Below are 26,735 nucleotides of genomic sequence, written 5' to 3'. Positions count from 1 at the left end.
GCAGGAGAGCGGATGGAAACAGAAGGGTGGGGGAGTGGGTTGGGCGACGGTCGGTATCACGCAATCAGCACTTCATCAGGGGGCCAGATGAAGCGCTGATTGCGTGATACGGACCGTTGCCCAACCCACTCCCCCACCCCTCTGTTTCCGTCCGCTCTCCCGCATGTTGTGCAACGCTACCATGTTGTAACGCAATGAAGTATGTTGTTCGCAAGGACCGGATGAGTGCTCCATTGTTTGTACATTTCTTGTTGAATGCTCTTTATAAGTACGTACTATGTTGCGGCTGCCACATCTGGCTGAAGCCATGCCTGGTTGTACAATGTTGCCAATAAACGACATTGTGTTACACTTTCATAAAGTTTTATTGTAATGTTTATTACTACTGCTATTACAGCAGAGAAGGTAGTCGGATGGACTGAATGTTAATTATGTTTATTATTAGTATCCCAGAAAAATTGATGTTGTTTGTATTTTATTTTTTAATCTTTTTAATTTTTTTTTCTCTTTATCTTCTAGTTTATCCCTATGCCGGTTCTGTATGGAGTTTTCTTATATATGGGAGTGGCATCCCTCAATGGAGTACAGGTATGACATTTATCAAAATAAATCCTAGTTATCCAATTGCCAAACTAACAATAATAATTTTTATCCTAAATATATAACTAGTAAACTAGGAATGTAAGTAGTAGCCAACATTTGGTAAGCCACTTTTGACAGGACAATATGTCAATATATTTTGCTGTAACCCAAAAATAAGATCCAAGATGTGCTTCTCTAGTTTCTGACTAGTATATAACCAATTTAGCATTTTTTGCCCAAATTCTTTTTAAAATAAAAAGTTATGATTCTAAGCATCACCTTTCCCCTTGTCACATACATCTTTGTAATTTTCCAGCTTAATATCTCGCAGAGTATATGTAACCAGTGATAAATTCCAATTACATCAGTAAGGCTCTGTTTACCTAGGCTGTCAATATTTTAAGGGTAAGGATAGTGTAGCCTCTATTGATATTCTTTCATCAAATCACTGGAGCCAGGATGGAAACCTAAAGGATCTCATTATATGTGAATTGGGATCTGTCTGCAAAAACAGATCCGTCTTACTGGTTATGGCTTTGCTACTGTAAGAACTAGTAGAACAGAGCATTATTTTGTTCTCAATTACATATAAAAGTGACATGTTGTACTCCCACAGAAGACTGACAACTTACATATGTGACCTAAGGCAGCATACTTTTACATTACTATTCTATAAAGGATCTTTCTTTTCTCTCCGAACCAGCACTGGGAGCCGGTGCTCCTTTATCATTTTACAACACATCATTTTTAACAATATGTTATGACTTGGCTTCTGAAATATAGTAGGATTTGCAGAAACTTTCTATGAATAATTTATCACAATTGTTCCTCTATGTTTTTTATATCTCTCTCACTTTATCAGCTTGTTTTCTTTTTGTTGCAATAAAATAAACAGGGTAGTAAACTAATATAATTTAGGTGAATTGCAGGTTAAATGGGGCTTTTTATACCAATGAAATGTTTTATTGATAAAAATAATGGTCAATAAGATAACTTTGTGCGGACCCTAAATCCATAATGCGGCACTATCTAAAGAACATTTATGAAAGTACTGTAAATCAGACACAACAATGGTGATGCTCAGAACAACTATTTGAGGAAATATATACAGTATATGAAAATGTTACATTTTTTTAAATCTGTTTCTATTTTCTGATTGTAATTTTTTATTTCATATTATTTTATTTTGTGCATTAATATGGGGCTGCACCTTGCCCAAGCTGCTTTTAACAGCAAGCCCAATGGACAAAAATAACAATAGACAGAAGGTGTCTCATTCACATCAATTGTAGATGTTATTGGGCATTCTCTTTGCACTTTTCAATGGTCTTTCTATAAGAAGAGTGGGATGCTGAGCTCTGCTGTGAATGGTGGTGGATCCAGTGTTTTTTCTCTACTGATGTCACCTTTCATTCTGCTCCTGTCTGTGCTGTGAAGAAAGACATTTCTGAGAAATTATCTGTACCTAACAGGAAGTGTGAACTTAGCTTAAGCTCTAGTGGCCAAAATGAAAACAGCAACATTTCAAGATTATTACAAAATATAGATAGCAAAATGGAGAATTAGAATAAGGTAAATTATCACTAAAATACTTAAAAAATATGGTTACCATAAAAACTTGATCAAAAAGGGCACGGTTATTTGCAAAAGCTTGCTACATATTATAGATAACAACATTATATGTATATTTGTAGTATACATTGGTTAAAAATGTGTATATTTTTCGGTGAAAAAAAAATGTCTTGTCCCTGCAGCTATTGTCTGTGTGTCTTTGTGTAGAGACAGAATACAAGCAGTGTGGATGGATATTCATGGCTCTGTGCAGTGAGGACAAGCAGGGCTCTGTGCAGTGAGGACAAGCAGGGCTCTGTACACTGAGAACAAGCAGGGCTCTGTGCAGTGAGGACAAACAGGGCTCTGTGCAGTGAGGACAAGCAGGGCTCTGTGCACTGAGGACAAGCAGGGCTCTGTGCACTGAGGACAAGCAGGGCTCTGTACACTGAGAACAAGCAGGGCTCTGTGCACTGAGGACAAGCAGGGCTCTGTACACTGAGAACAAGCAGGGCTCTGTGCAGTGAGGACAAGCAAGGCTCTGTGCACTGAGGATAAGCAAGGCTATGTGCACTGAGGACAAGCAGGGCTCTGTACACTGAGGACAAGCAGGGCTCTTTGCAGTGAGGACAAGCAGGGCTCTGTGCAATGAGGACAAGCAGGGCTCTGTACACAGAGGACAAGCAGGGCTCTGTACACTGAGGACAAGCAGTGCTCTGTACACTGAGGACAAGCAGGGCTCTGTACACTGAGGACAAACAGGGTTCTGTGCAGTGAGGACAAGCAGGGCTCTGTGAAGTGAGGACAAGCAGGGCTCTGTGAAGTGAAGACAAGCAGTGCTCTGTGCAGTAAGGCTCTGTGACATGCCCTGGCTCATACAGCAGGATGATTGACAAGCCAAGAGCCTGCACAGAACCCTGTATGTCCCGCCCACACTTCTCATATATTGTCTCTGCACAGGCAATATAGACATTTTTAACCAATGTACATTGCACATATACATATAATGTTATTATCTGCATTGTATAAAAAGTTTTTTGCAAATGACAGGTACACTTTAAACAATAGGTCCTTTTCTGATGACACGTTCCTTTTAAAAAATGACCATACTTGGAATGTGCATCTACTACTTACCATAAATTGTTCTTTCTCTTCCTCTTTCCCAGTTCATGGACCGTTTGAAACTGCTCTTAATGCCCGCGAAACATCAGCCAGACTTCATTTACTTACGCCATGTTCCTTTGCGAAGGGTCCACTTGTTCACTTTCATTCAGATTGTATGCCTGGCGCTGCTCTGGATTCTGAAATCAACAGTAGCAGCTATTATATTCCCGGTTATGGTAAGTGTTTTTTTTTTATGGGAATTTTTATGTATGGGTGTGTTTTTGAGCACTCATCAACATAGGTTTGTTTTATATCGGAATGTAACACAGCTTTGCCATGTCTGGACTATAGAGGTGTGTGGATTAGTCTGACTTAAGGCCTTATAGACGATTGTCAACTGAATGAACATTTGTATCAATGTTCATTCCCGATAATTAACCCATATAAAAGAGCCAGTAATCTGCTGACAATTTAGAGAATGCTCATTCATGGGTTGATCGTATTTCTGTATGCTTCAAATTGTTAGTTAGCATTATATCACTGTGTAAACAGGGGATATGTGGCTAGCAATGGTGAAAGGAAAGGGACGTTTAAATGATCCAAATATCGTCCATTCAATATACTGGATAGGTGTTTTTCTCAGGCACACATCATTCCATGTGAAAAAGCCTTTATACACTGCCATACACACCTAATGTGGTGTAAACATAGCTCTGTAAGAAGATCTTAGAGCTTAGGATGCTTCCTAGAGATGGGGGTCTAGTATATCATCAAGGGTGCTAAGCCATTTAGAATAGAGGTGCTTCTTCTAGTAGTTACCCCTAAGGTCAGCTATGAGTGGAATGTCTGCCTAATACACCACCCTGACTGTATATTTATGCCCATTACCTCACCTTCGCTCCCATTATTAAAATTAAGTTCACGCCCATCTGACTGATCTTGTGAAATAGTTTGTCATGTAGCAGTAAACAATGCAAAAAAAAAAAAAAAAATATATATATATATATATATATCTAAACTAATCTTTCTAATGTACTTCATTGTTAGTATGATCTATGTATTGATAGACAATATATTATCAGAAATGTTTTAGAATCCTTATACTTCCCCTATCTTCTTGTAGATTCTGGCTCTTGTAGCGGTGAGGAAAGCCATGGACTACCTCTTTTCCCAGCATGATCTTAGCTTCCTAGATGATGTCATTCCGGAGAAAGACAAGAAGAAAAAGGAAGATGAAAAGAAAAAGAAAAAGAAGAAGGGAAGTGTGGACAGCGACAATGATGATGTGAGAGATACTTTTTTTTTCATTTATGTTTACATTAAGTTTATAATTTCTTCTTTTTTATTTTTAGCATAAGTTAAAGCGGTATTCCCATGTTTTAAACAGAGCATTCTGACCTCCTTGGCTACTTTTAATGGCAGTTATGTAAATAGAATAATTCCTGGTGCTGGCCAGAGGTAACATGCAAACCCGCTGAGCAAGAAGGGAATATAACCTCAAAGCTTCAATTTGCTTCATTATAAAAAAAAAATTGTAACTATAGTATAACATGTGAATAGAGCAGCCATTGTCATTTCCATTTTCTCACATACCAGGAATAAGGTATAGGGTTCTTAAAGGCCAAGCAAAAAAAAAATAATAATAAAAAAAACCTCTTAAAGGGGTTCTTTTAAATTACTTCTATTAAAATATCTTATTCCTTCCTGTACTGTAGTTGAGTTGAGTTATTCTTTCCTGTCTGATCTTTGCTCTCTGCTGACACCTCTGTCCATGTCAGGAACTGTCCGGAGCTGGAGAGGTTTGCTAAAGGGATTTGCTCCTATTCTGGACAGTTCCCGACATGGCCAGAGGTGTCAGCAGAGAGTACTGTGGTCAGACTGAAAAGAACAAATCAACTTCCTCTGTAGTATACAGCAGCTGATAAGTACTGGAAGGATTAAAAATGTTTCATAGAAGTAATTTACAAATCTGTTTAACTTTCTGGAGCCAGTCAATATGAGACATTTTTCCCCCCACCGGACTAGCACCCCTTTAAAGGGGTACTCCGCTGCTCAGCATTTGGAACAAACTGTTCCAAACGCTGGAGCTGGCGCCAGTAGCTCGTGACGTCATAGCCCCGGCCCCTAATGATGTCACGGCCCGCCCCTTCAATGAAAAGTTGCTACTGAAAGGCATTAATGGTCAAAGACATGTTATGTCAGCCTTGTTTATTATGGGATTGACTATTATTCTTTTTTTTTTTTTAGGTATATTGTAATTCATCACATAACCCCTAGTTCCTGCCATTAAGCACAAACACTTCACCTTACTAATAGTCTTCCGTAGTCCATTGGATTGCACATATTCCCTATTCTAAAATACTAAATGACAACATTGACTGTTTGGATGATTATGAGATTTGAAATGGCATTTCGATGCCTTGTATTATAATCCCAGCTTAACATTTAAGCTTTGTATATGTGTCTGTCCATAGTGGGGAACGAGAACTAATCTTCATGTTTGCATCTGAGTAATGAACTCTAGCTTGCTAATGAAAGTATTAAATGGGATAATCTAACTTAATGGATATGGCGTTATTTTTTTTCAGGTTTCATACATAGTTTTATGATCTTAAATGTAATCAATTTTGCTGCAGCTATGCAAATAGGATGACATTATAAGTGCTGTCAATGAAGTTTATGAAAGTTCTATTAATCCCAAATGTTAGAATAAATCGCTTTCATTCAGGCCAGTCAGCAGTATATTACATAGCTTGGCCTAAGCGTCTTGGTAGGAACCTAGAAGCCTTACTGGCAGTTATGATTTGTCCTTATTTATGTGACTGGTACATAAAGAAGTTTAATTCTCCTTTTGAAGACTATGCAGAAAAGTTACAGTATGGTTTCTGTATTGCAGCTACTCATGGCTGCATATAATAACATGAAAGGTATTTTCTCACGGCAAATATTTGTCAGACATTGCCTCCTGGCAGGTGCAGACAGTCATGTCTCAGCGAAGCCGACTACTAGGATAGAAAAGGTGCAGCTAATAGCCATATGGAAATAATGTATTATGGAACCTGTGTAAAATTTAAGAAGTCATTCATTTCCATTCTACAACTTTTTATCGGTAATGATTTTCATGTGGCTTCTCCCTGCCCCGCTAGCCTTGGTTGATAGATTTCTCCGTATATACCCAAACAGGAAGTGATCTATCGGTCAAGGTTGGTGGGGTGGGAAGAACATGCCGAGAACAGCCCCAGTGGTTAGGCCAGCATGGAAGTCATAACAAGTTCTCTTTGGTATTTTGCAGGGGTATTGTCAATGTGAGGAGTACAAAAAGTGAAGTTTTTGTTTTTTTGAAGAGTGGGATTTCCTGTTCTGATGTGTCATAGGCTTATGTGGCCATAAAATGAGCATAACTACCAAAAAATAACAGACTTAGCATTCTTTTTTTTTTTTTTTTGTCTTCATAAAATATCATGCTACCAAATAAAAACTGTTATAGGAAGGAATAAGGAATAAGTGTGATTTATGGCCTTACTAATGTAAAAGTTGTTTGTGAGAAGGATGTTGCCATAGTTGTGGATAAGAGAAGATATGGTAGCATAATATATGCTGCTTTTATGTATTTCTATTTTGGATGTTGTTGTGGTAACTTGCACTCATAGAATTTTCTTCCTGTTTATGAGCTGGAAGTAGAGCATAGTCCTCTGTGAGTAGTAAGGTCATCCACCTTCAACTCAATGGCTTGTTTTTCAGCATGACTGTGATGGCCAATGCAGCGAAAATAAGTCTATCACTGGCTTTATTCTGTTTGCTGCGTAAGCTATATTGCTCATTTAGGGCTAAATGAGTTACTTTATCAGCATATTTCTAAATTTCTACATGACACCTTTAGCAGTGCTTATCTTATGGGGAAAAAATATTGAGAATGGTAAATTCCAACTTGCCAGAGTTCACATGAACACTCTAGAGAAGAACTAAAAGGAATGCCATGACACTAAATGACATATGCAAAACTGTAATATTGTGAAGATTACTGCCTCAAGCCTTCTAGGAAGATACAAATGAATTGTTGCTTACAAGAAAATAGGTGTCTAAATTGAACTCCACTCCAGCTTTAATAGTGTATCTCGGGACTATTAGGGGACCACTGACTAAAATCCCCCCACACACCCCAAAAAAAAATATATACATGATTGTCATTACACAGTTTCTTGATAATTCCTTTCATTCCTGATATGAACGATTTATACACATTTTGATAACTCAGAGTGAAACTTAAAGGGGTACTCCTCCCCTAGACATCTTATCCCCTATCCAAAGGATAGGGGATAAGTTGTCAGATTGCGGGGGTCCCGCCGCTGGGGACCCCCGGGATCTCGGCTGCAGGACCCACCTGTTGCGGCTTCCGGAAACACTGGAGGCTTCGGCTCCCAACCACGGTGACGTGAGAACGTGATGTCACGACTCCGCCCCTGTGTGATGTCACGCCCCGCCCCTCAATGCAAGTCTATGGGAGAGGGCATGACAGCTGTCACGCCCCCTTCCATAGGCTTGCATTGATGGGGCGGAGCGTGACGTCACACGGGGGCAGGGCCGTGACGTCACAATGCTCCGGCCCCATGATCAACAGTAATCAGACCTGGAGCGAACACGCTCCGGGGACTGATTTTAACGGGGGGCGGCAATCAAGATCAGGGGGTCCCCAGCGGCGGGACCCCCACGATCAGGCATCTTATCCCCTATCCTGTTGATAGGGGATATGATGTCTAAGCACCAGAGTACCCCTTTAAACTTAGGGGTTGTCCGGGAAGCAAAAAATATTTGTTCTCTTTTTGCTTCCTGATACTCTCCTTCTCAGGAGTATACCTTCTGAGGCGAGAGGGGGAAGGTACCATATTATTGTTTTTGGTTTCTGTGTCTCTCATCTAGGAAGGTATGAATCTAAGATGTGTGCAGACAATTCCTTTAACAACTCATTTAATGATAAACATATCCACACATAGTAGTTATTTCCTGATAGGTCCAGTCAATTTTACATGGAAGATATTGTGGTTGTACTAGAGGGTGTGCAGATCCCAATGTAGTTGTATAGATGCCTACAAATGTGCACAAAGACCAAATGAGAGAAGAATGATTGTAGACTGGTCCTCTAACAACCATATCTTTAAATGGGCACTGTCATGAAAAATTATTTTTGATATGTTGTAGTACTTAAGTACTACAACTAGAGATGAGCGAACTTACAGTAAATTTGATTTGTCACGAACTTCTCGGCAAGGCAGTTGATGACATATCCGGCATAAATTAGTTCAGCTTTCAGGTGCTCCGGTGGGCTGGAAAAGGTGGATACATTTCTAGGAGACTCTTTCCTAGGAATGTATCCACCTTTTCCAGCCCACCGGAGCACCTGAAGGCTGAACTAATTTACGCAGGATAAGTCATCAACTGCCGAGCCGAGAAGTTTGTGACGAATCGAATTTACTGTAAGTTCGCTCATCTCTAACTACAACATATCTCTGATATACTTTTATTTAAAAAAAATGCTTTTAAAACATTTTAAAAGCAATTTGAAATTAGGCCACTAGGGGTCGCCCTCCTAGTGGCCGAATGCAGTGCGGAGTGACGTCACTGCAAAATTCCGACTGATTCCGGCAGGGCATCAGTCGAAATTTTGCGCAGGCGCAGGAACATCCAGGGCTGCGCATTGGCTCCACGCACTCGCCGACGGCTCTGCTGCAAGGTGGGGGGGGGGGGGGTGTTTAGGTGTTACTCACCGAGCGGCAGGAAGAGGCTCTCCCGCACCCGTCCCTCCCGCATCGGCTCCTGGCTCACTCCTTCCCCCATGAAGCTCCTGTCCTGGGTGCATCCAGTTGTTTTACCACTACAACTCCCAGCATGCACTGACAGCCAATAGATGTCAGGGCATGCTGGAAGTTGTAGTGGTGAAACAGCTGGAGGCACCCTGTTAGGAGAACTAAGGGCGGAAGTTGGCCCCCCCAGCAGGCATCAGTGACGTGGTGCCTGCTGGGGAAGTCTGCCTGGTAGTGAGCACACTACCAGGCAGACTAAATGTCATTTTTAAAACAGTAACAAAATAAAAAATAAAGGCAGGGAGGGTGTTAGGGATAGAAGGCCAATAGGCAGGGACAGAAAAAAAAAATTATGATGGTGGGAGCTACCCTTTAATATTTTTTTATCTGTTCTTGTTACTTGTTTAAGTCATCTAAGATAATTTGCTACTTCTCCTATAAATACTATTGAGTATTGTTTTCAATGTGTACTATGATCAGTACAAATATATCTGAATCCAAAGTAGATAATATATCTGCATCCACGGGAAGTGATGTTATTCTTATTAGTAAATGCACGCATTTCATTGGTTATCTGTTGCCGAGGCTCCTTTAATTCTACTTGAACATATTGGGGTAATTTACTATTGTGTACTGAGTGTTTGACATGCCGGTCGCATAATGTGAGGTGTATTTTTTGTGGTGTGTACTATTTTACTGCATGTTGAGTAGTAAATACTGTAAACACGCACAGTAATTTACACCTTTTTTTAAGTAGCTTGTGTCAAAAATGGTGACAGAATTGAGCCTTTTCAATTAATCCTTCTACCCTCGCTCTCCTTTTGGGAACTAAATCTCCAAACATGAACATGTTGATAAAGTGTCGTCCAAACATTAATAGTAAATGCCTTATGCCAAACTTTGATGCTTAAGAGGACAGAAATGTGGCAAGTACGGAATAGTAAATTCTTTCATTTTTTCTTATACAATATACTTTATATAATTAACTTAGTATTATGCATAGAAAATATATTGTTAGCACTTCTTAAATGTTTAGCAGGAATTAAAGTAAGTAATGTATTTTATGCATTGGATATTCTGTTTTTAACCAAAAATGCATTTGACCTGTCAGTAGTATGAATTCTTCCATATAAGGTTGCCTCTACATCTACATTCTGCAAGGAGGATGGCTGCTCTACACAATTAAGTCACAATGTTTGTTCTAAGAATTGTTACACATTTCTTTCACAGTCTGACAGCCCCTATTCAGAAAAAATTCCCAGTATTAAAATCCCAATGGACATCATGGAACAAGAACCATTCCTTTCTGATAGCAAACCTGGTGAGAGTGAGTAGATCTAACCACTTGCATGCCACCTGTGAGCAGTCCTTCTCACAAAATCACTTTCTCATCTCATTTTCTAATAATCTTTTGTCTTCACGTTTCCGCTAAAGGGCTTACCTGAATGCATAAGCTTCATCTTTGACTGTGTTCATCATAAAGTATCCCCTGTGAAACCTATTAACCAGAGTATATGTGAGGAATTTCAGAAGTTCAAACAGTGTACAAAACTATTTTCCAAAATGAAACTCAAGATGTGGACAGCTTGACACCTCTATTTTGCTTACTTTGCTTTTTAGACCGGCCAATATGGAAGAAAACTCTCTTACATTAGCCAAGCCAGAATGTTCTCCAAAGGGAAGAGTCACCCATTTATAGACAGCTGGATTCAGGGCTCCTGCCACTTGTCAGTACAGAACAGGGTGTTGGTAAATAAAATGCCTTCGACCAAGATTAGGATAGGGTATTGAGGAGACTAAGAGATCAGCAAATGAAAGAAAACAATATGCTATCACAAGTTTGAGTCTTAGATATAGGGAAGAGCAGCTTTTTTTTCCCTCTTCCATATATTTTGAACTCCAAATATATGTTTCCTATTTTGTCAGACAACCCACATACCCAAGTGGGAAATATATCTTATTGTGTCCAAACACAGTTCCCACAAATTCCTACAGAGTTTGCATTAGTTTTATGCAGACAAAGAGATATTATAAAGCTATGTAACTATGCATACTGACACTTCCTTCGGTATAAATGTAAATTGCCCCTCTGGATTTTAAAAGCCTGTGCTGTGTGGTATTTATACCCCAGACACCATTATTTATGCATGCTCCATACTAATTTTCTTCATTTTGCATTTCGTTCAAGCAATAATCTCAGTCTATATCCGATGTATAGAACAATTTACAGCGCCCTTTTACAGTTATCCAACAACCTTAAAAACCTAAGCCAACTTGTACCATAAAAGCATCACCCTTTATACATGAAGGTGACTCTAAAATGTATGCTGCTCCTAGGATATTTTAACCCTTTGATTTATGTTGGGCGATCAGTCTTTTCTAGCTACACAGTCTAAGAAATGTGACCCCAGTAGAGTCTCTACTAAACTTCTTGCTCATATTAAACTTTGTAGTAATAATTCTAATCCTAGATTGTTAGTGACATGTTAATCCTTTTCTCAAGAAACCATGAAAATCACTGACCTCCTTTCGCATTTAGCAGAGCACAATGTACAAACTGTACTTAAACTTTCCTTCTTGGTGTGATGCACTTTGGCTTTGCGTCTTCTAACCCTGTCTACTGAGTAATATTACTGTTTCCAGATATTCTATGTTCTCTGCTAATCTATGTTCTCTGTGTGTTCCTGTGATTTAGAAAATGATCAATAATCCTTATTGTGTTTGATCATTGATCCTCATCATCTCCGGGACATCTTTATTCACCATCAACAGATGATTTGTCATTACTTGTTATCAACCTTTGTTGTGTTTCCTTCCATCAATGGTCATGCCATGTAGACATGTAAATAAGTGTTCTGTACCATTATAGGCACAAATGATTGTCCTCTCTGTATTGGTGATTTACAGCATTTTGTTCCTTCTTGAAGGTGCAGGAATTATCTACGAGCTAGTGGTTTCCATCTTTATTATAAGAATATTATAACTTCTACAAGGAGATCTGTGATGGGATTAAAGTATTAGCTGAGCTATGAGCTTATATGCATTGAAAGAATTTCACAGTAGGCAGAAAAATAATTGGCTACTATTACTTGGCTACATGTTCCATTTATACCATAGGCTTTCATGTTAAGATACCAGGGCTTACAAAAGAAATTACTTTTTTAGTATTTGTAGAGTTGTCCAGCATAAATTCAGTTTAAGCCCAATGCTGATTGACGTTCTTCAAGTTTGCACCATTTTAGAAGTTTATTTAAAAGGAAACCAGTAGCTTTCAAAATAGTTTCACCCACATCTTCTTGGAACACTGATGTGTTCTCAATGACTATATGTCATTCAAATCATTATATAACTTTTAGCATTACCCTTTTGTACATTATTACTCATGTGTTTTAACATATTTAAATGATAACATTTATAGGAGAAATTCTTTATGTATATACAGACTACAAAACATATAGAAAGTAGACATAGATTATACTTCTGTAATGTATGGCTATTTATATGATGGAATGTTTTCAGAAGCTATCTAATAATTTATCCAAGCGAAGAAGAGAGTCCCAGTGCGTCTGCAGGTGTTGAACCAGCGTGCCATCGCTTGATCAAGCTGTTTCATCCCAAGTGAAGACACAACAATCTGCAGTGTCACATGGGTGAATAAAGTGGCTAGACGTTTATTTGCACCAACACGTACATGCGACGTTTCGGCCAAATGGCCTTTAACATATGTTTGAGGAAGGCCATTTGGCCAAAATGTTGCATGTACTTGTTGGAGCAAATAAACTTCTAGCCACTTTATTCACCCATATGTCGCTACAGTTTGCTGTGTCTTCACTTGGGATGTAATAATTTACCCATGTAGTGTAACATATAGTTATCATTGTTATCATTGTGAGTACCATTCATCCATGCTTTACTAATAGTGTGTATATATGTTACATCACATGGTAGCTAGTGTTCGTCAACACACAATGTATCTCTAACCTTTTTTTTCTTACCCATAATCAGGAGAAAAGCCATTTACATTCCTTGAACGACACACATCATGCTGAAAGACATCCATTTATTCAGTCCATTATGCCAAGGTAAGTCATCTGTTATACAAATGTCTAACTTTTTGTCTTTGTCACCTTTTTTTTTTACTTTTACTAGGGAATGAAAAATGTCAGTCATAGTTGAAATGCATTACGAAAGTTCTCAGGGCCTTTTATGTTTTTTTTTTTTTTAAATACATTTTCATTTATTATGGGTCATTGAGTGCAGATTGATGGGGGGAAACCTGCCTTTAGTTGATTTTAGCACAAGGCCACAACAGAACAAAATGGGAAAGAAAGTAAAAGGGTCAGAAGACTTTATGAATGCACATTAAATTGTAGGTTTTTACTTTCAAGTGAGTTAATATGTAAAAATGCTACAATAGTCTCTGTATCGCAGCCATTATGTACAATGTAAAATATTACTGCTTTAAAGGTTTGAACAGGGTAAGAAACATTTGGCTGATTTCTTCTAGAAAGAATGCCTTACTTGTTACCTTTCTGTATGTGGTACTACAGTGTACCAATAGTATATAACACATGGACAGTAATACCGACACAACATGCTGACAGTTCTGACACAACCTGCAGACAGTGGTACCTGACACAACCCATGGACAGTAGTACCTAACACAACCTGCAGACAGTAGTACCTGACACGACCAACAAACAGGTGTGATCCTGTCTCGAGTAAAGTTACCACATTTCTCCAATCCTGTACAACCCATTGTATAGACTTAAAAGTCTTAAAATGTTAATATTACTATTGCAGATTAAAATTTCTGATAGAATGGATCTGATAAATAATAACTATTTGTCTAATTGTTAAACTGTAAACCAGATTGATCACAGTTGCTGAAGCTGTTTGAAAATCTGGCCCATCTATTGACAGTCATGTTTAGACAATTGTTTTTAACTTGGCTTATTTATGTGCTAAAAAGTGTCGCAAAACTTTGTCACATTGTTTGTGTCACACCCCCTTTGCAACAAAGCCACACCCATTTTCCACTAAGCTGTGCTCTTTATCGGACAAAGCTCAAAAATGTCTAAAAATTTTGCAAAATCCATTACACAAGGGGGATTTGTCAATGTGTGTGCCTATGTGGATGCTTTTTGGCAGTGTTTGTAGTTGTGATAAATTTGGTGCAAGTATGTCAAATTTACCACAACTACAAACAGGTGCACTATGTATGATAAATTTGGAGTAGCCCACAAAACACTCGGGAAGAAAACTTCACTACACGAGTCCTCAGGCATCTTTTGTTTGTTACCCCAGCTTTTGTGTTGACCACTTAGGGCTTTTGCTGGTGATAAATTCCAGGTACCTGACTAATTGTTTTGTCATTTTGTAACAGTTTAAAGCCCTTCAAAACTTGCAATTTCAAAACTTGCAATTTCAACTTAATAGTTAAAGATTAGCAAAATTCAAAGCTATTTTACTTTATTTAGAACTACTTTATTTAGATTATACATCTATGTCATGATCACACCCTATCGGTCCAGCTAAGACGCTAGAGAGAGTGTGATGGTGCAAGGGTTAAAGCCGCCAGACCTCTGGGTATCCACTACAAGTCCCAGCAAGTCACCAAATTAACCCTTAGATAAACGTGTTTTACCAGAGCTGCCTTCAGAAAGGTGAGCTCATATATTTAGAGATCAAAGACCAGAGCTGATTAATTAAACATTTAATCTGATAAAAGGTATCACAGTGCTAAATATATAAAAATACAGGAACAAATGACATACAGTTACAAAAATATATAAAAGAGTTTTGCAAGACAAGTTCAGAAAACAAAAGATGAAGTTCTTACAGCATGATGGTATAGCAGTTCCAAGAGAGTGATTTTCAGCTGTTCTTAGGATGGTATTGTCAGCTTGTTCCACACTTTTAGTCTACCATTGTTTAAATATCATATCTGCTTTCTTGGGAGGGAGACTCCATTCCCCCCTCCCCTCTGATCCCACACGGGGGGCATCTCTGTTGCTTCAAAGGGCCTCTGACTTCAAAGGAGATACAAACAGACAGCCAGACCCTCAATAAAATGCAATACACAAAAGGACTGAATGACCTCTCACCCATGTCCTGGACAATCAATCACACACAGTCATAACTTATAATACACATATAGGATTTTAATAATCAGGCCTTGGGCCGGACACCTCCCCCTTAAGATGGGGACAGAGAGATCTTGCCTCTCCAGGCTGATACATCTGTTTCCATTAACCATCTATTTCTCCCTGATGCGATAATCCATCTGCATTTTGATGCAGGCTTCCTTTCCTGTGTTGGACAGTGAAATTATATTGTTGGAGGATAAGGCTCCAGCTAAGCAGTTTGCCATTGTTACCTGACACTCTGTCCAACCAATGTAGAGGGTTGTGATCAGTTATGACAGTAAAATACCTGCCATACAAGTATGGCTGTAATTTTTGCAAAGCCCAGACCACAGCTAGACATTCCTTCTCTATGACCGCATAGGCCACTTCTCTAGGCAATAGCTTCCTACTCAGATAGAGAATGGGGTGTTCTTCTCCATTGGAGTTTACTTGGCTAAGATCAGCCCCCAGGCCAAAATTGGAAGCATCTGTTTGTACCACAAACCTCCTACTGAAATCTGGGGCCTGGAGGACCGGAGAGTTGGACAGTGCAGTCTTGAGGTCAATGAAGGACTTATCACAATCCTCAGTCCAGGTAATTTGCTTTGACACCTTCTTTTTTGTCAAGTCTGTGAGAGGTTTTGCTATCTTACTATAATCTGGGACAAATCTACGATAATAACCTGCAATCCCCAAAAAGGACATGACCTGTTTTTTGGTCTTAGGAATTTTCCAGGCCACAATAGACTCCACCTTACTGGGCTCAGGGCGTAGGGACCCTCCTCCTACTCTATGCCCCAGATACTGCACTTCTGTCATGCCAACTTGACACTTTTCTGGTTTTATGGTAAGCCCTGCCTCAGCTATTTGCTTTACCACCTTGCACAGGTGAATCAGGTGCTCCTCCCAGGTCTTGCTGAATATGGCAATATCATCTAAGTATGCCACGGCGTATTCCCTGTGGCCCTCTAGCAGCTGATCAACCAGTCGTTGGAAAGTGGCTGGGGCATTTTTCATCCCAAAGGGCATGACACAGCACTCAAACAACCCAAAGGGAGTGATAAAGGCTGACCGCTCCTGGGCCTCTGGGGTCATAGGGAACTGCCAGTACCCTCTGCTTAAATCCATGATAGTCGCATATTGGGAACCTGCTAGCTGATTAAGTAGTTAATCTATTCTAGGCATGGGGTAAGCATCAAATGTTGTCACGGCATTTAACCTTGGGTAGTCCACACAGAACCTAGTGGATTTGTCTTTTTTGGGCACCAGCACTACTGGGGAGGCCCAGGGGCTTTTCAACTTCTTAATTACCCCTAGCTCTAACATGTCCTCTATCTCCTTCTGTATATGGGCCTTTACCTCTGGGGATACCCGGTAGGCTACCTGTCTTAGTGGTGGCTGGTCCCCCGTATCAACATGGTGGGTGGCTAGAGTAGTTTGCCCTGGCCTCCCCGTAAAGGTGGCACTGAAGGGGCCTAATACCTGATTAAGCTGCCTACTCCTTTCATCTGAGAGCTGTGGATTGATTCCTTTTCAGGCCATGGTTCTTCCAGGGATGATGTCCTCTGTATCCACCACTTCAGGCCACACCAAGGTAAATGAGGCTCCAGAATCTCGCAAACCCACGGTCACCCGGTCACCCACAGTTACACTCTGCAGGTTACCCGCTCTTTTCTCCACCGCTCCGGACACCAGAAGAACGGCTGTGTGTCCTCCAGCTACTGGCGGAGAATTATTTTTGTTGGGGCAAGTGGCACGCAGGTGGCCAATATTGTTGCATCTGTAACATCGGCGGGTGTCCCCCTGACCCAATGTGGCTCCTGTTGCTTTTGGGAATGATGGCAAGAATTTTCCGGCTGGCTTAGTTCTTTGTGGTTGTGTGGCTCCCCTCCAGGTACTTGCTCCAGCTTGTGCAGATCCACGCTTTGCTGCTGGCGCCTTATTGTTGGCAAAGTCATCTCCTAGTTCTGCTGCTTCCATGGCTGTCTTGGGCTTGCGGTCCAAAATCCACTCTCTGGCTTCAAAGCTCCGTGTTTGGAGAAACTGACCCAGGACCATCAAGTCCTCCAGGGCCTCATAGGTAGTGACTTGTAGGCCCCCAGTCCATAGCCTGAATGCAGTCCTTAGCTGAGCTGCATGTTGAGTGCAGCTTTCTGTGGCGCTTTGTTGCAAAGTCCTAAATCTCTTCCGATAAGTCTCTGGAGTCAGATTAAAACTTTTGAGCAGGGCAGATTTTATTGCCTGATAGTCCTGGTCGCTTTCAGAGGGAAGCGAAGCAAACACATCTAGAGCTTTCCCTCGAAGCCGTGGGGTTAGATATCGTCCCCACTGTTCCTTAGGTAGATAGAACTGCCGGCAAACCTTTTCAAATCCCCTCAGGAACACATCCAGATCACCATCTTTCTCCAACATGGGGAAATGTTCCAAGCGGGGTTTGTGGTCTCCTTGATCCTGCACATCACTCCGTGCGGATGAAGCATCCCCTCTCAGCCTCAGAACCTCCAGTTCATGCCTCTGCTGGGCCTCTCGCTCTGCTGCCTCTCTCTCTGCGGCTCGTGCCTGGGCCTCTCTCTCTTCCGCTTGTGCCTCTCTCTCAGCAGCTCATATCTGTGCCTCTCTCTCTGCAGTTTGGTACTGGAGAAGCAGTTGGAGTTTCATATTGGCATCCACATTCCCAAGGTGTTGTAAGGCAGTCCGCATATAAGAGTCCAAGGCCTCATGTGGAGTACTGTCCTGATGGGGAGTAATGTTGTATTCCCCAGGAGATATCAGTCCTTGGATGGCAGTTCCAGCTGTAGGACTTTGTCTCATGTCACTCAGCTCTTCTGCACGAACATCATACTCCACAAGATCAGCAATAAGTTGGTCCTTGTTCTTTCCTGCAGTAGAGATGTCCTTTTCTTGGCACATTAGCTCCAGTGCAGGCTTGGACTGCTTGCGATATGCCTCCATGTTTCCGAGATGAGACAGAGGAGGTAAAACAGGAGATGGGAAGGACAGAACTGTCTTGCACTCTTTTTGTATGTCTTTTAAACCAGCACTGAGCTCTGTCTTTGGAATTTACACACAAGAAGATGTATGCAATTTCTTACAGGTAAAATCCAGCAAGCACTAAAAATCTCTAAATATATCCCGACGCTGTCACCAGTTGTCATGATCACACCCTATCGGTCCAGCTAAGACGCTAGAGCAAGTGTGATAGTGCAAGGGTTAAAGCTGCCAGACCTCTGGGTATCCACTACAAGTCCCAGCAAGTCACCAAATTAACCTTTAGATAAACGTGTTTTACCAGAGCTGCCTTCAGAAAGGTGCGCACATATATTTAGAGATCAAAGACCAGAGCTGATTAATTAAACATTTAATCTGATAAAAGGTATCACAGTGCTAAATATATAAAAATACAGGAACAAATGACATACAGGTACAAAAATATATAAAAGAGTTTTGCAAGACAAGTTCAGAAAACAAAAGGTGAAGTTCTTACAGCATGATGGTATAGCAGTTCCAAGAGAGTGAGTTTCAGCTGTTCTTAGGATGGTCTTGTCAGCTTGTTCCACAGCATTGAACACCCCACTTTTAGTCTAGCAGTGTTTAAATATCATATCTGCTTTCTTGCGAGGGAGACTCCATTTCCCCCTCCCCCCTGATCCCACTAGGGGGGCATCCCTGTTGCTTCAAAGGGCCTCTGACTTCAAAGGAGATACAAACAGACAGCCAGACCCTCAATAAAATGCAATGCACAAAAGGACACACCGTCCGAATGACCTCTCACCCATGTCCTGGACAATCAATCACACACAGTCATAACTTATAATACACATATAGGATTTTAATAATCAGGCCTTGGGCCTGACAATCTACATTACAAAAACTGAAAAAGAAACACCAGCACAGTGTAGGCAAAGCATTGTCTGTGAAATAGACAAGTTTGTATGTGTGGCTCTTGGGTCATAGTTTTGCACAAAAATGTTGCTTCTTGTGCAATTGAAATGAAAAACAAAGTTTACAAAAAAAAAATACTGTGTAGAAGATATATACTATAGTTTGAAGTTATATTATAGTCACAATAAACATTGTTCAATTAACAGATAATCCACTGAAATATGTTAGAAGGTAAATAGGATTAGCAAAATCTCCATGGGGGTGTTAAAAAGCTGCTGATGGCTATATAGCTATGTATGGCTAGGTATAGCTGGACCCTAACCCTTGTGTTAAGAACAGTATACACAATGCATAGGAACAAGTGACATATATATGTATATATATATAGTCAGTATATAGCTGGATTATTCACAAGATGCAAGAACATATCATTGCTGAAGAATGTTCTGCTAATTCAGAGACATTTTGCAGGATGTTAAATACATAGAGGAATGCCTAAAGTTCCAGACGGCTTTTTCTGAGCAGTAACGAGGTGTTCCATCTATAACATATATATGAGAAATCAATCCAGATCCTAAAGTGCAAATAAGCTGGATGCTTTAATTCTCCACTGCAGTTACAATGTTTCAGCAATTGTAAATATATAAGTAATTTGTTCTTATGCATTGTGAATACTCCAGCTGTGTACAGATATATCAGTCAGTTGTTACTATGCGTTGTGAATACTCCAGCTGTGTACAGATATATCATTCATTTGTTTCTATGCATTGTGACTATTCCAGCTATGTTCTGATTCAGCTATAATTTGCTTTTATATATTGGGAGTAGTGAGCATTGATGTTGAACTCTGTATCATTTGTAGACTGTTCTTCTCTGTGAAGTACAGTTGGGCACCTTTCTTCTTATACTGTACTTGCAGTACTTTATACTCTCTATGACATTATAGATCTAATCATAGAACATGCAGCTCAGTACAAGACGTTATTGTGTACTGAACACATTTCAGACAGCAATGTTACAATAGTTTGGTATTCGAGAGGTTGTGTGGCATAGCAATGGTACCCTAAACTGTTTTCTTGTCTTACAGCCCACTAAGCACTCCCATACGACTTGTGCCTGAAATTAGGATAGACATGGAGCCAGATGAAGACACTAATTTCTGGAGAAGGCCGGCAACAGAGACAACGTTGTGACACAATTGCTAGCCAAAAAAATTAAAAATCTGACTATAATGCTTGTCTTTGTAGCATTCTGTAAATGGCTTTTGCTGACTGAAGTGCTTCCACTGTGACCTATACATCCAGGCTAGTACACCAAGCAGTCGTATAATAAAAAATGTCATTTTTGCCTTTTTGACTGAATATCCCAGTCCTAGACAGAAGACGAATGCCTGGTGAACTTCTGATCAATAACACTATTGCATGCTGGTCTTTCTGTCTTGGAAAAACAACTATGCAAAGTAGGAGGATAGAAACGTAACACTCCGTATGCTCCAGCTGCTTATCTATTTCTTTATAACCTAGAACCATAGTATTAACCACAGTAACTATATATTGGTTATATATTGGTACTTGACTGATGATGTATTGATTATAAAGAACCAATTGCCATAAGGTAAAATGCCCCATAGTTATGCATCTTATACATCTTGTACACTACGTAAATGCTATGGAGTATTTAATATATTCTAGCTTATGTCTTTCTATTATGGGGCCTAACCTTCAACTTATATATTGTTAATTTTTTTTAAACTTTTTTTAATGACTTTAAAAAAAAATGAATCTTTTTTTTCCTGCAGCAGGAAACATATAGTTTTAAGTAGTAGGTCTACCTCTTGTTTGTAGAAAATGGCTTTTCTGTATGAATGTCTTGTATACAATGTGATTTATATTATAACACAACTATTCATTCTTTAGGGCTCAATGAAATCTTAGCATTTTGTACTTGTATGGAACTGATCAATGAAGTCATTTCAGAGGTAGAAGATCATTAATATAATGATGTGATGAGGGAGGCGGGTTAACTTATAATCCATTATTTTAAGTGGTGTGAAAAGTATTTATAAGTATATAGGCAATAAATAATCGTAGCGACTGGTAACAGGGATCAATATGCAACTAGAGATGCAGATTATTTTACTGAAGAAACAATTACTTAAGATGCCAACGTAACTCCTACACCATTTATTTATATGGCTTATTGGTGAGTCTTGCCTCTTTTTCATATGTCCTTATTTCTTACTTTTGCTGATTTGACTTACCTTTTAGTCATTTTGTAAAAGAAGAATCCATGTTGGGCCTGGAAACTGTCACCAAGTGTTTTAAAGGGGTTATCCGGCTAAAGACATCTTATCCCCTATCCAAAGGATAGGGGATAAGATGTCTGATTGCAGGGGGTCCCAACCTTGTGACATCATGCCACACCCTCTCAATGCAAGCCTATGGGAGGGGGCGTGGTGACCACCACACCCCCTTCCATAGATTTGCATTAAGGGACCATGGCGTGAGGTCACGAGGGGCGTGACTTTGAAATCGCGACCCCAGCCACCCGCTCCAAGCATTCAGTACGATATGTTCCGAACACTGGGGCAGCGCAGTACCCCTTTAACTGCAGCTGGGTGATCTGCTATCCCTCTTATGTTTTTCCATTTAGCAGTAAGGGAAGGACCAATCAAGTGTCTCCACACACCAGTCTAAATGAGTCCCCCACCATCATGTGGTGCACTGTTGATAAATTTCCCCCTTAGTGTTAAGGGGTATTCAAATATTAAACAGGAACTGCAGGACTTTTGGGAAAAATGCCACTGCATGCTACTTCCAGCAGGAAGAAGTATCGGTCCTTCCTTTATATTTCCCATTCCTTTTAACTTTATCAACTCTCAGCTTAAAAACTGACAGAAAAACTGCCGTAGGCCAAATTTTTATGTAAGTAGGAGTCACCAACAATACTGTTGCCCAGGACAGCAAGGACCCAGGTAAGTTCATCCCATGTTTGTACATACCTGGGTTCTTGTCATGATGGTTGCTTTATTTTTAACAATATTCCCAGGCTGCCTGCATGAAAAAAAATACACTTCGACTACCTCCCAACACATCCCTGGTGCCTCCGGGGTCCCTGTCCCAGCCTCTAGTACAAACCTCTTCCTGGTCCTGGTGCCTGACTGCAGCAGTGTCCTGCCTTGGCCAGTGATTGGCTAACAGGCAATGTAAGTCTGGGCCCGGTCTTCTTCCTGGTGCCTGGGCCCAATATGTCACATTACCACTCCAGGCACTATTGCAGGGGAGAAGCACTACTTAAAGCAGTTGTTAAAGTCATCATTTTTAATACCCCAGTGACTTAACTACTTGTTGGTTTCCAGGTAACACCATATTTTTTCTACCTTGCACATAGTAAAATATATAATTGAAAACAGCATTAAAAAAAAAAGCAATAAAGATATACTAGGAAGAGGCAATTTAGCAATTTTGCTATTTCCCCTTTGTTGGAGTTTCGCTTTAGCACCATTTTTGTAATTGTTTAAAGTTTATCAAATATATAGTATGTGTGTGAAATAGAAAAGGACATAAATGGCCAAAAACATAACCAGTGTGCCATGTGCCCATAAAGTTACCTATTTACTAATGTGAGATCATTAAACAAATTATACATTCTACTTAGCAGAACAAAAATACATAGTCCATGATTGATATCTATTTGTTTCTAACTCTCTTATTTTACCATACCGCCCTTGACATTCCATTTCCAATCTATGTAAACCTCCATAATAGTTGAATGATAAAATGATATTTAATAATTAAGTGACATCAGAGTTTCACTTAAATTTATAATAATAATAATAATTGTTATTATTATTTACAATTACACATTAAAGATAAATAATACAATTAGTCTGTTATTCCATAATCTATAAGTCTATTTTCACTGGGCTCCAATTATTAAAGGGGTATTCTTAATATCAAAAGTTATCTCCTGTCTACAGGATAGAGGATAACAAGCTGATCTGTGGAGGTGGGCTGGAACAACCACTGATCCCAAGAATAGACGAAAATTGCCGCCTGAATGAATGGAGCATAGCACACCTGTGTGGCCAGCCCTCCATTAATCCTCTACGATTCCTAACATTGCTGAACCTTGTTATTCTCTATGCTGTGGATAGGGGATAACGTTTGACATTGGGAATACCCATTTAAGTTATTTAATTCATAACAAGATTACTGGAGGTTGCAGTGATAACATTTTGTTGGAGTCATGATGAGAAGCAGACACAGAACATGGGACTATCTAGAGTGAATAACTATTTAAGGAATAATATTATGTAAAAATAAAACATGCCGCTCCCCTCCCACCCCCGCCACTTTTTTGCTTCCAACAAACCATGAGTTACAGATGCCCTAGCACTATATTTATTGCCAAAATATTGAGAAGGAAAAACTCATTATTGGTTCATGTGTCCTTTTTCTACATCACACACATAACATAGGCACACTGACAGATTTTCCATAATTTTATTAAAAAGTCTTCCAACTGCAAATCATTTTTATTGTACTTGAATTGTATTAACTGCTGATTTTTATCTTATAATGTGTTATTATAAACTGAAAAGCAATGTGAGCTGTATGGTGTTAACATTTCTAGTCGTGGGACAAAGCTTTTCTGTTCTGTATGTCTTTTCTGTAATGATTTAGAAGGATAAATGACTAAAAGTTATGTAAAAGCCCCTTTAACACATGGTAAAGCCATGACAGGTCTTCTCCTATTAACTTATTCTTGTACTTCTTTTTACCCTGTAGTCTGGAAGTTTACTGCTATCATGTGGATCCATTCCAACCTTCTTAGTGACTTGCATAGAACATTTGAAGTAAATATAGATGTAGATGGTGATTTGGATCCTTATTACAACTGGTAAATTGCCCAGAAATAGGTGACACAGGCGACAGTCATTGAGTCAGTTATGTTTACCCATTGCTATAAAACTCTGGAAAGGGCCTGTCACACTTTAATGTGCAGTATGTTGGCTTTTATATAATACTTTAGTCTTTTTTCATCTTTCAACTGTTTGTCATCTCTATAATGTTTATTTTTATAAACACTAAAAACTGGTCATTTTTATGCTGCCTTTATCCCCAAAATTGCCTAAAAATGTATGCTTTTTCTCACTGTCATTACAGTGACCTGTTCACAGAGGGATAAGCCATTTTGTTGCTTACTGTTGACATTTTACATTTTTGGCCTAAAATAAAAAGTCAAGTTTGCTTGTCCTTCAAAAATGGTTGCCACCACTGTGACAAGGTACTTGTTGTGTTCAGAGAATCCACTTTTGTATTCACTTAAACCAGATTTAGTTTTACCAGACACATTTCCTTTAAGAAAGTTTTCAAAAAACAAAGAAGGCCAGAATACCGGATACTGTAAGAAATGCTGCAAAAAGCAACATAAACTTTAGGGTTGATTTTTGGGGACTTTTTTTTTTCTTACTGTCGTCTTTCTTTATGGATCTCTTGGATTTATCACTTATTCTTGTCCCATATGTAAACTTCTGGTCTAGTGTTAACACTACTCTTAATTTATAGCCATAACTATGGCTAATCTTTGTAGTGATTGTATTATTTCGGGAGAGGAAGAGCGGAGAAGATTAAAAAGACTGTGCTGCACTTTCCTACTCTCTTATATCCTGTACAGCCTGTGTGTCTTTTGGTAGACATGTCAGCTTTTGTATCACATGAGACGCGATCAAACACGGAGCAGATGAAGAAAGCAACAGAGACTGTAATGATTTTTTTTCCAGTAACAATAAGAATTAATTATGATGACAATAGTGTTTTACAACTTTATGAAGCTTTCTATTGTGACTTTTATGGAATCAAGAGAATGAAGATATTTAGCATTTATATTTTTCAAAATTAAATGTATATTGAAAATAAAGTAACTTTATGCAGCCCTGTGTCCTGAATCCTTTATTCTGTTATTTAGGGTTTATTGCTAAGGGGCAGTGCTTTTGTGCAAAGGAAGCGTAGTAGCCTTATGCGACAAATTTAATACAGTTTATGCTTACTAGGGGAAGGTCGCACAGGCAGCTTCCGATGCACAGAGATTTATATAGAAGCACACGCCTCTATATAAATCCAGTAAGCCTGTGTGCTGACAAGGGATTCATTTAGAGCGGCATAGGATATGCTGGTCTTGATAATTCCTCCCTTAACGGGGTATTCCAGGAATTTTTTTAATTTGACTATGCTACATTTTTGGTGTTCATGGAAGTTTCTCCTGCTACTCTCGTAAAAAATAACACCACCCGGCAGACCCCATAATAGTAAATGGGATCTGTCAAGACCCGTTGTGCCCCGTCTGGATAACGAACGTTAAAGGCAAAAAAGAAGGTGCCTAAAGGACCTTTTCCAATTGGGCACAACGGCAGTGTGAAAGGGGCCTAAGCCTTTGCTGGTATGTTTACAATGCAGGCACCAGAAGGAGGGCTTGGTGATCACGCTCACTAGCCTCCATGCAGAAATGGCCTTTAACATGGGGAAATGTTTGGGGTGCAAGAGCATACAGGAACTATCAGAGGATGAGCACACAACAGCACACACAGAATAGGCTGTCAGACAGAATAATATTCTTGCAGCTATCCTACTTAACAGTCTACTCACCTCAGCTTTGCTGAGTGCTGTGATCTGTGTATGTGTGTGGACCTACCACTGTCTTTTTCTCAGTTGAAGAGAGATGCACCCTTTTCAATCACAAGATCGCACACCCCTAAGGCCAACCTTGGTTGTGCCTTCCTTCTACCCCATTAGGTCAGGCAGGGAACCAAAGTTGAAAACACTGATACTGCCAGTGGGACCCTCTACCAGTGGGCCTTATGTAGATACACCAATTGATCTAAAAACAAAAATACATTTTTGGTGTTCATGGAAGCCTAGCACCTGCAACTCGACTGGTTGAACTGTTGTTTTTTTTTTCATTGTTGTAAATCATATAATGCTATGGCTAGGTTCACTTCTACTGTATTGTTTTCCATTGATCTGTTTAATGGAAGGAGCAGAAGAAAGAACATAGGGTCGCATGCATTACAGACCCAAATGTTACCTGACAAATCCTATTGACTGTCAAGTTTTCGTTATGGCTTCCATTATGGGGGAGCTGCATGTTGTATTATTTTGTCCGGGACAGAATGTGCAATAGAGGCTCATAACTGGATCTCTAAAGCAGATGTAAACACTGCTTAACATATGATGTTAGTTTTTCTTTTTCATAACAGCAGATATGTGTGACTGTCAACTTGTCATGGAGATTTCCACTGCAGGTCTGGGTTGGGCTACTGGCTCTGATATGGCCAAGTAATCTGCAGTACATCAACCTTTATCACCGTTCTAATGACCCTAATTGAGCTGCCTTACAATATATTGCATTTATTACCCTTAACCCATTTCTTTAATTGCATAAGAAAAATGCCAACCTTGTCTTTTCATGTGTCAATTTTCATATTGATTTTTTTTTCCTCCTCTATTTCTTGTTAATCTTAAACCTTGAGATTGGAAAATGAGTTGAAGTTGGGTGCAAGTTCTTATAGGAGAGATTTTCATGTCACTTTATCTCAGTAGCACTTTTCTGAGAATTCCTTATCATGGCACTTTGATATTAGCTATTGAGCAATGAGCTCTACATAAATGTCAGGAAGTAATATATGACC

General features: G+C 39.6%; 1 protein-coding gene across 6 annotated transcripts in view; it reads left to right on the top strand.

The window, feature by feature from the left end:
• Positions 1-24,980, top strand: part of SLC4A4 (solute carrier family 4 member 4) — a 235,600-nt gene extending 210,620 nt beyond the window's left edge. For 3 of the 6 annotated variants that reach the window (XM_056568080.1, XM_056568094.1, XM_056568086.1), the window contains 5 exons: positions 520-588; positions 3,300-3,473; positions 4,361-4,522; positions 13,041-13,117; positions 20,133-24,980. In XM_056568080.1, the coding sequence (XP_056424055.1) occupies positions 520-588; positions 3,300-3,473; positions 4,361-4,522; positions 13,041-13,117; positions 20,133-20,238 (588 nt within the window). In that variant the 3' untranslated portion in view covers positions 20,239-24,980. Of the gene's footprint in view, positions 1-519; positions 589-3,299; positions 3,474-4,360; positions 4,523-10,265; positions 10,363-13,040; positions 13,118-20,132 lie in introns of all 6 variants that reach the window. The other 3 variants (XM_056568101.1, XM_056568120.1, XM_056568109.1) reach the window with 2 other exon arrangements.
• The last annotated feature ends 1,755 nt before the right edge of the window (positions 24,981-26,735 follow it).

The sequence above is a fragment of the Hyla sarda genome, chromosome 1, assembly GCF_029499605.1.
Source record: "Hyla sarda isolate aHylSar1 chromosome 1, aHylSar1.hap1, whole genome shotgun sequence".
NCBI lineage: Eukaryota > Metazoa > Chordata > Amphibia > Anura > Hylidae > Hyla > Hyla sarda.
This window is presented reverse-complemented; position numbering and strand designations above follow the sequence as displayed.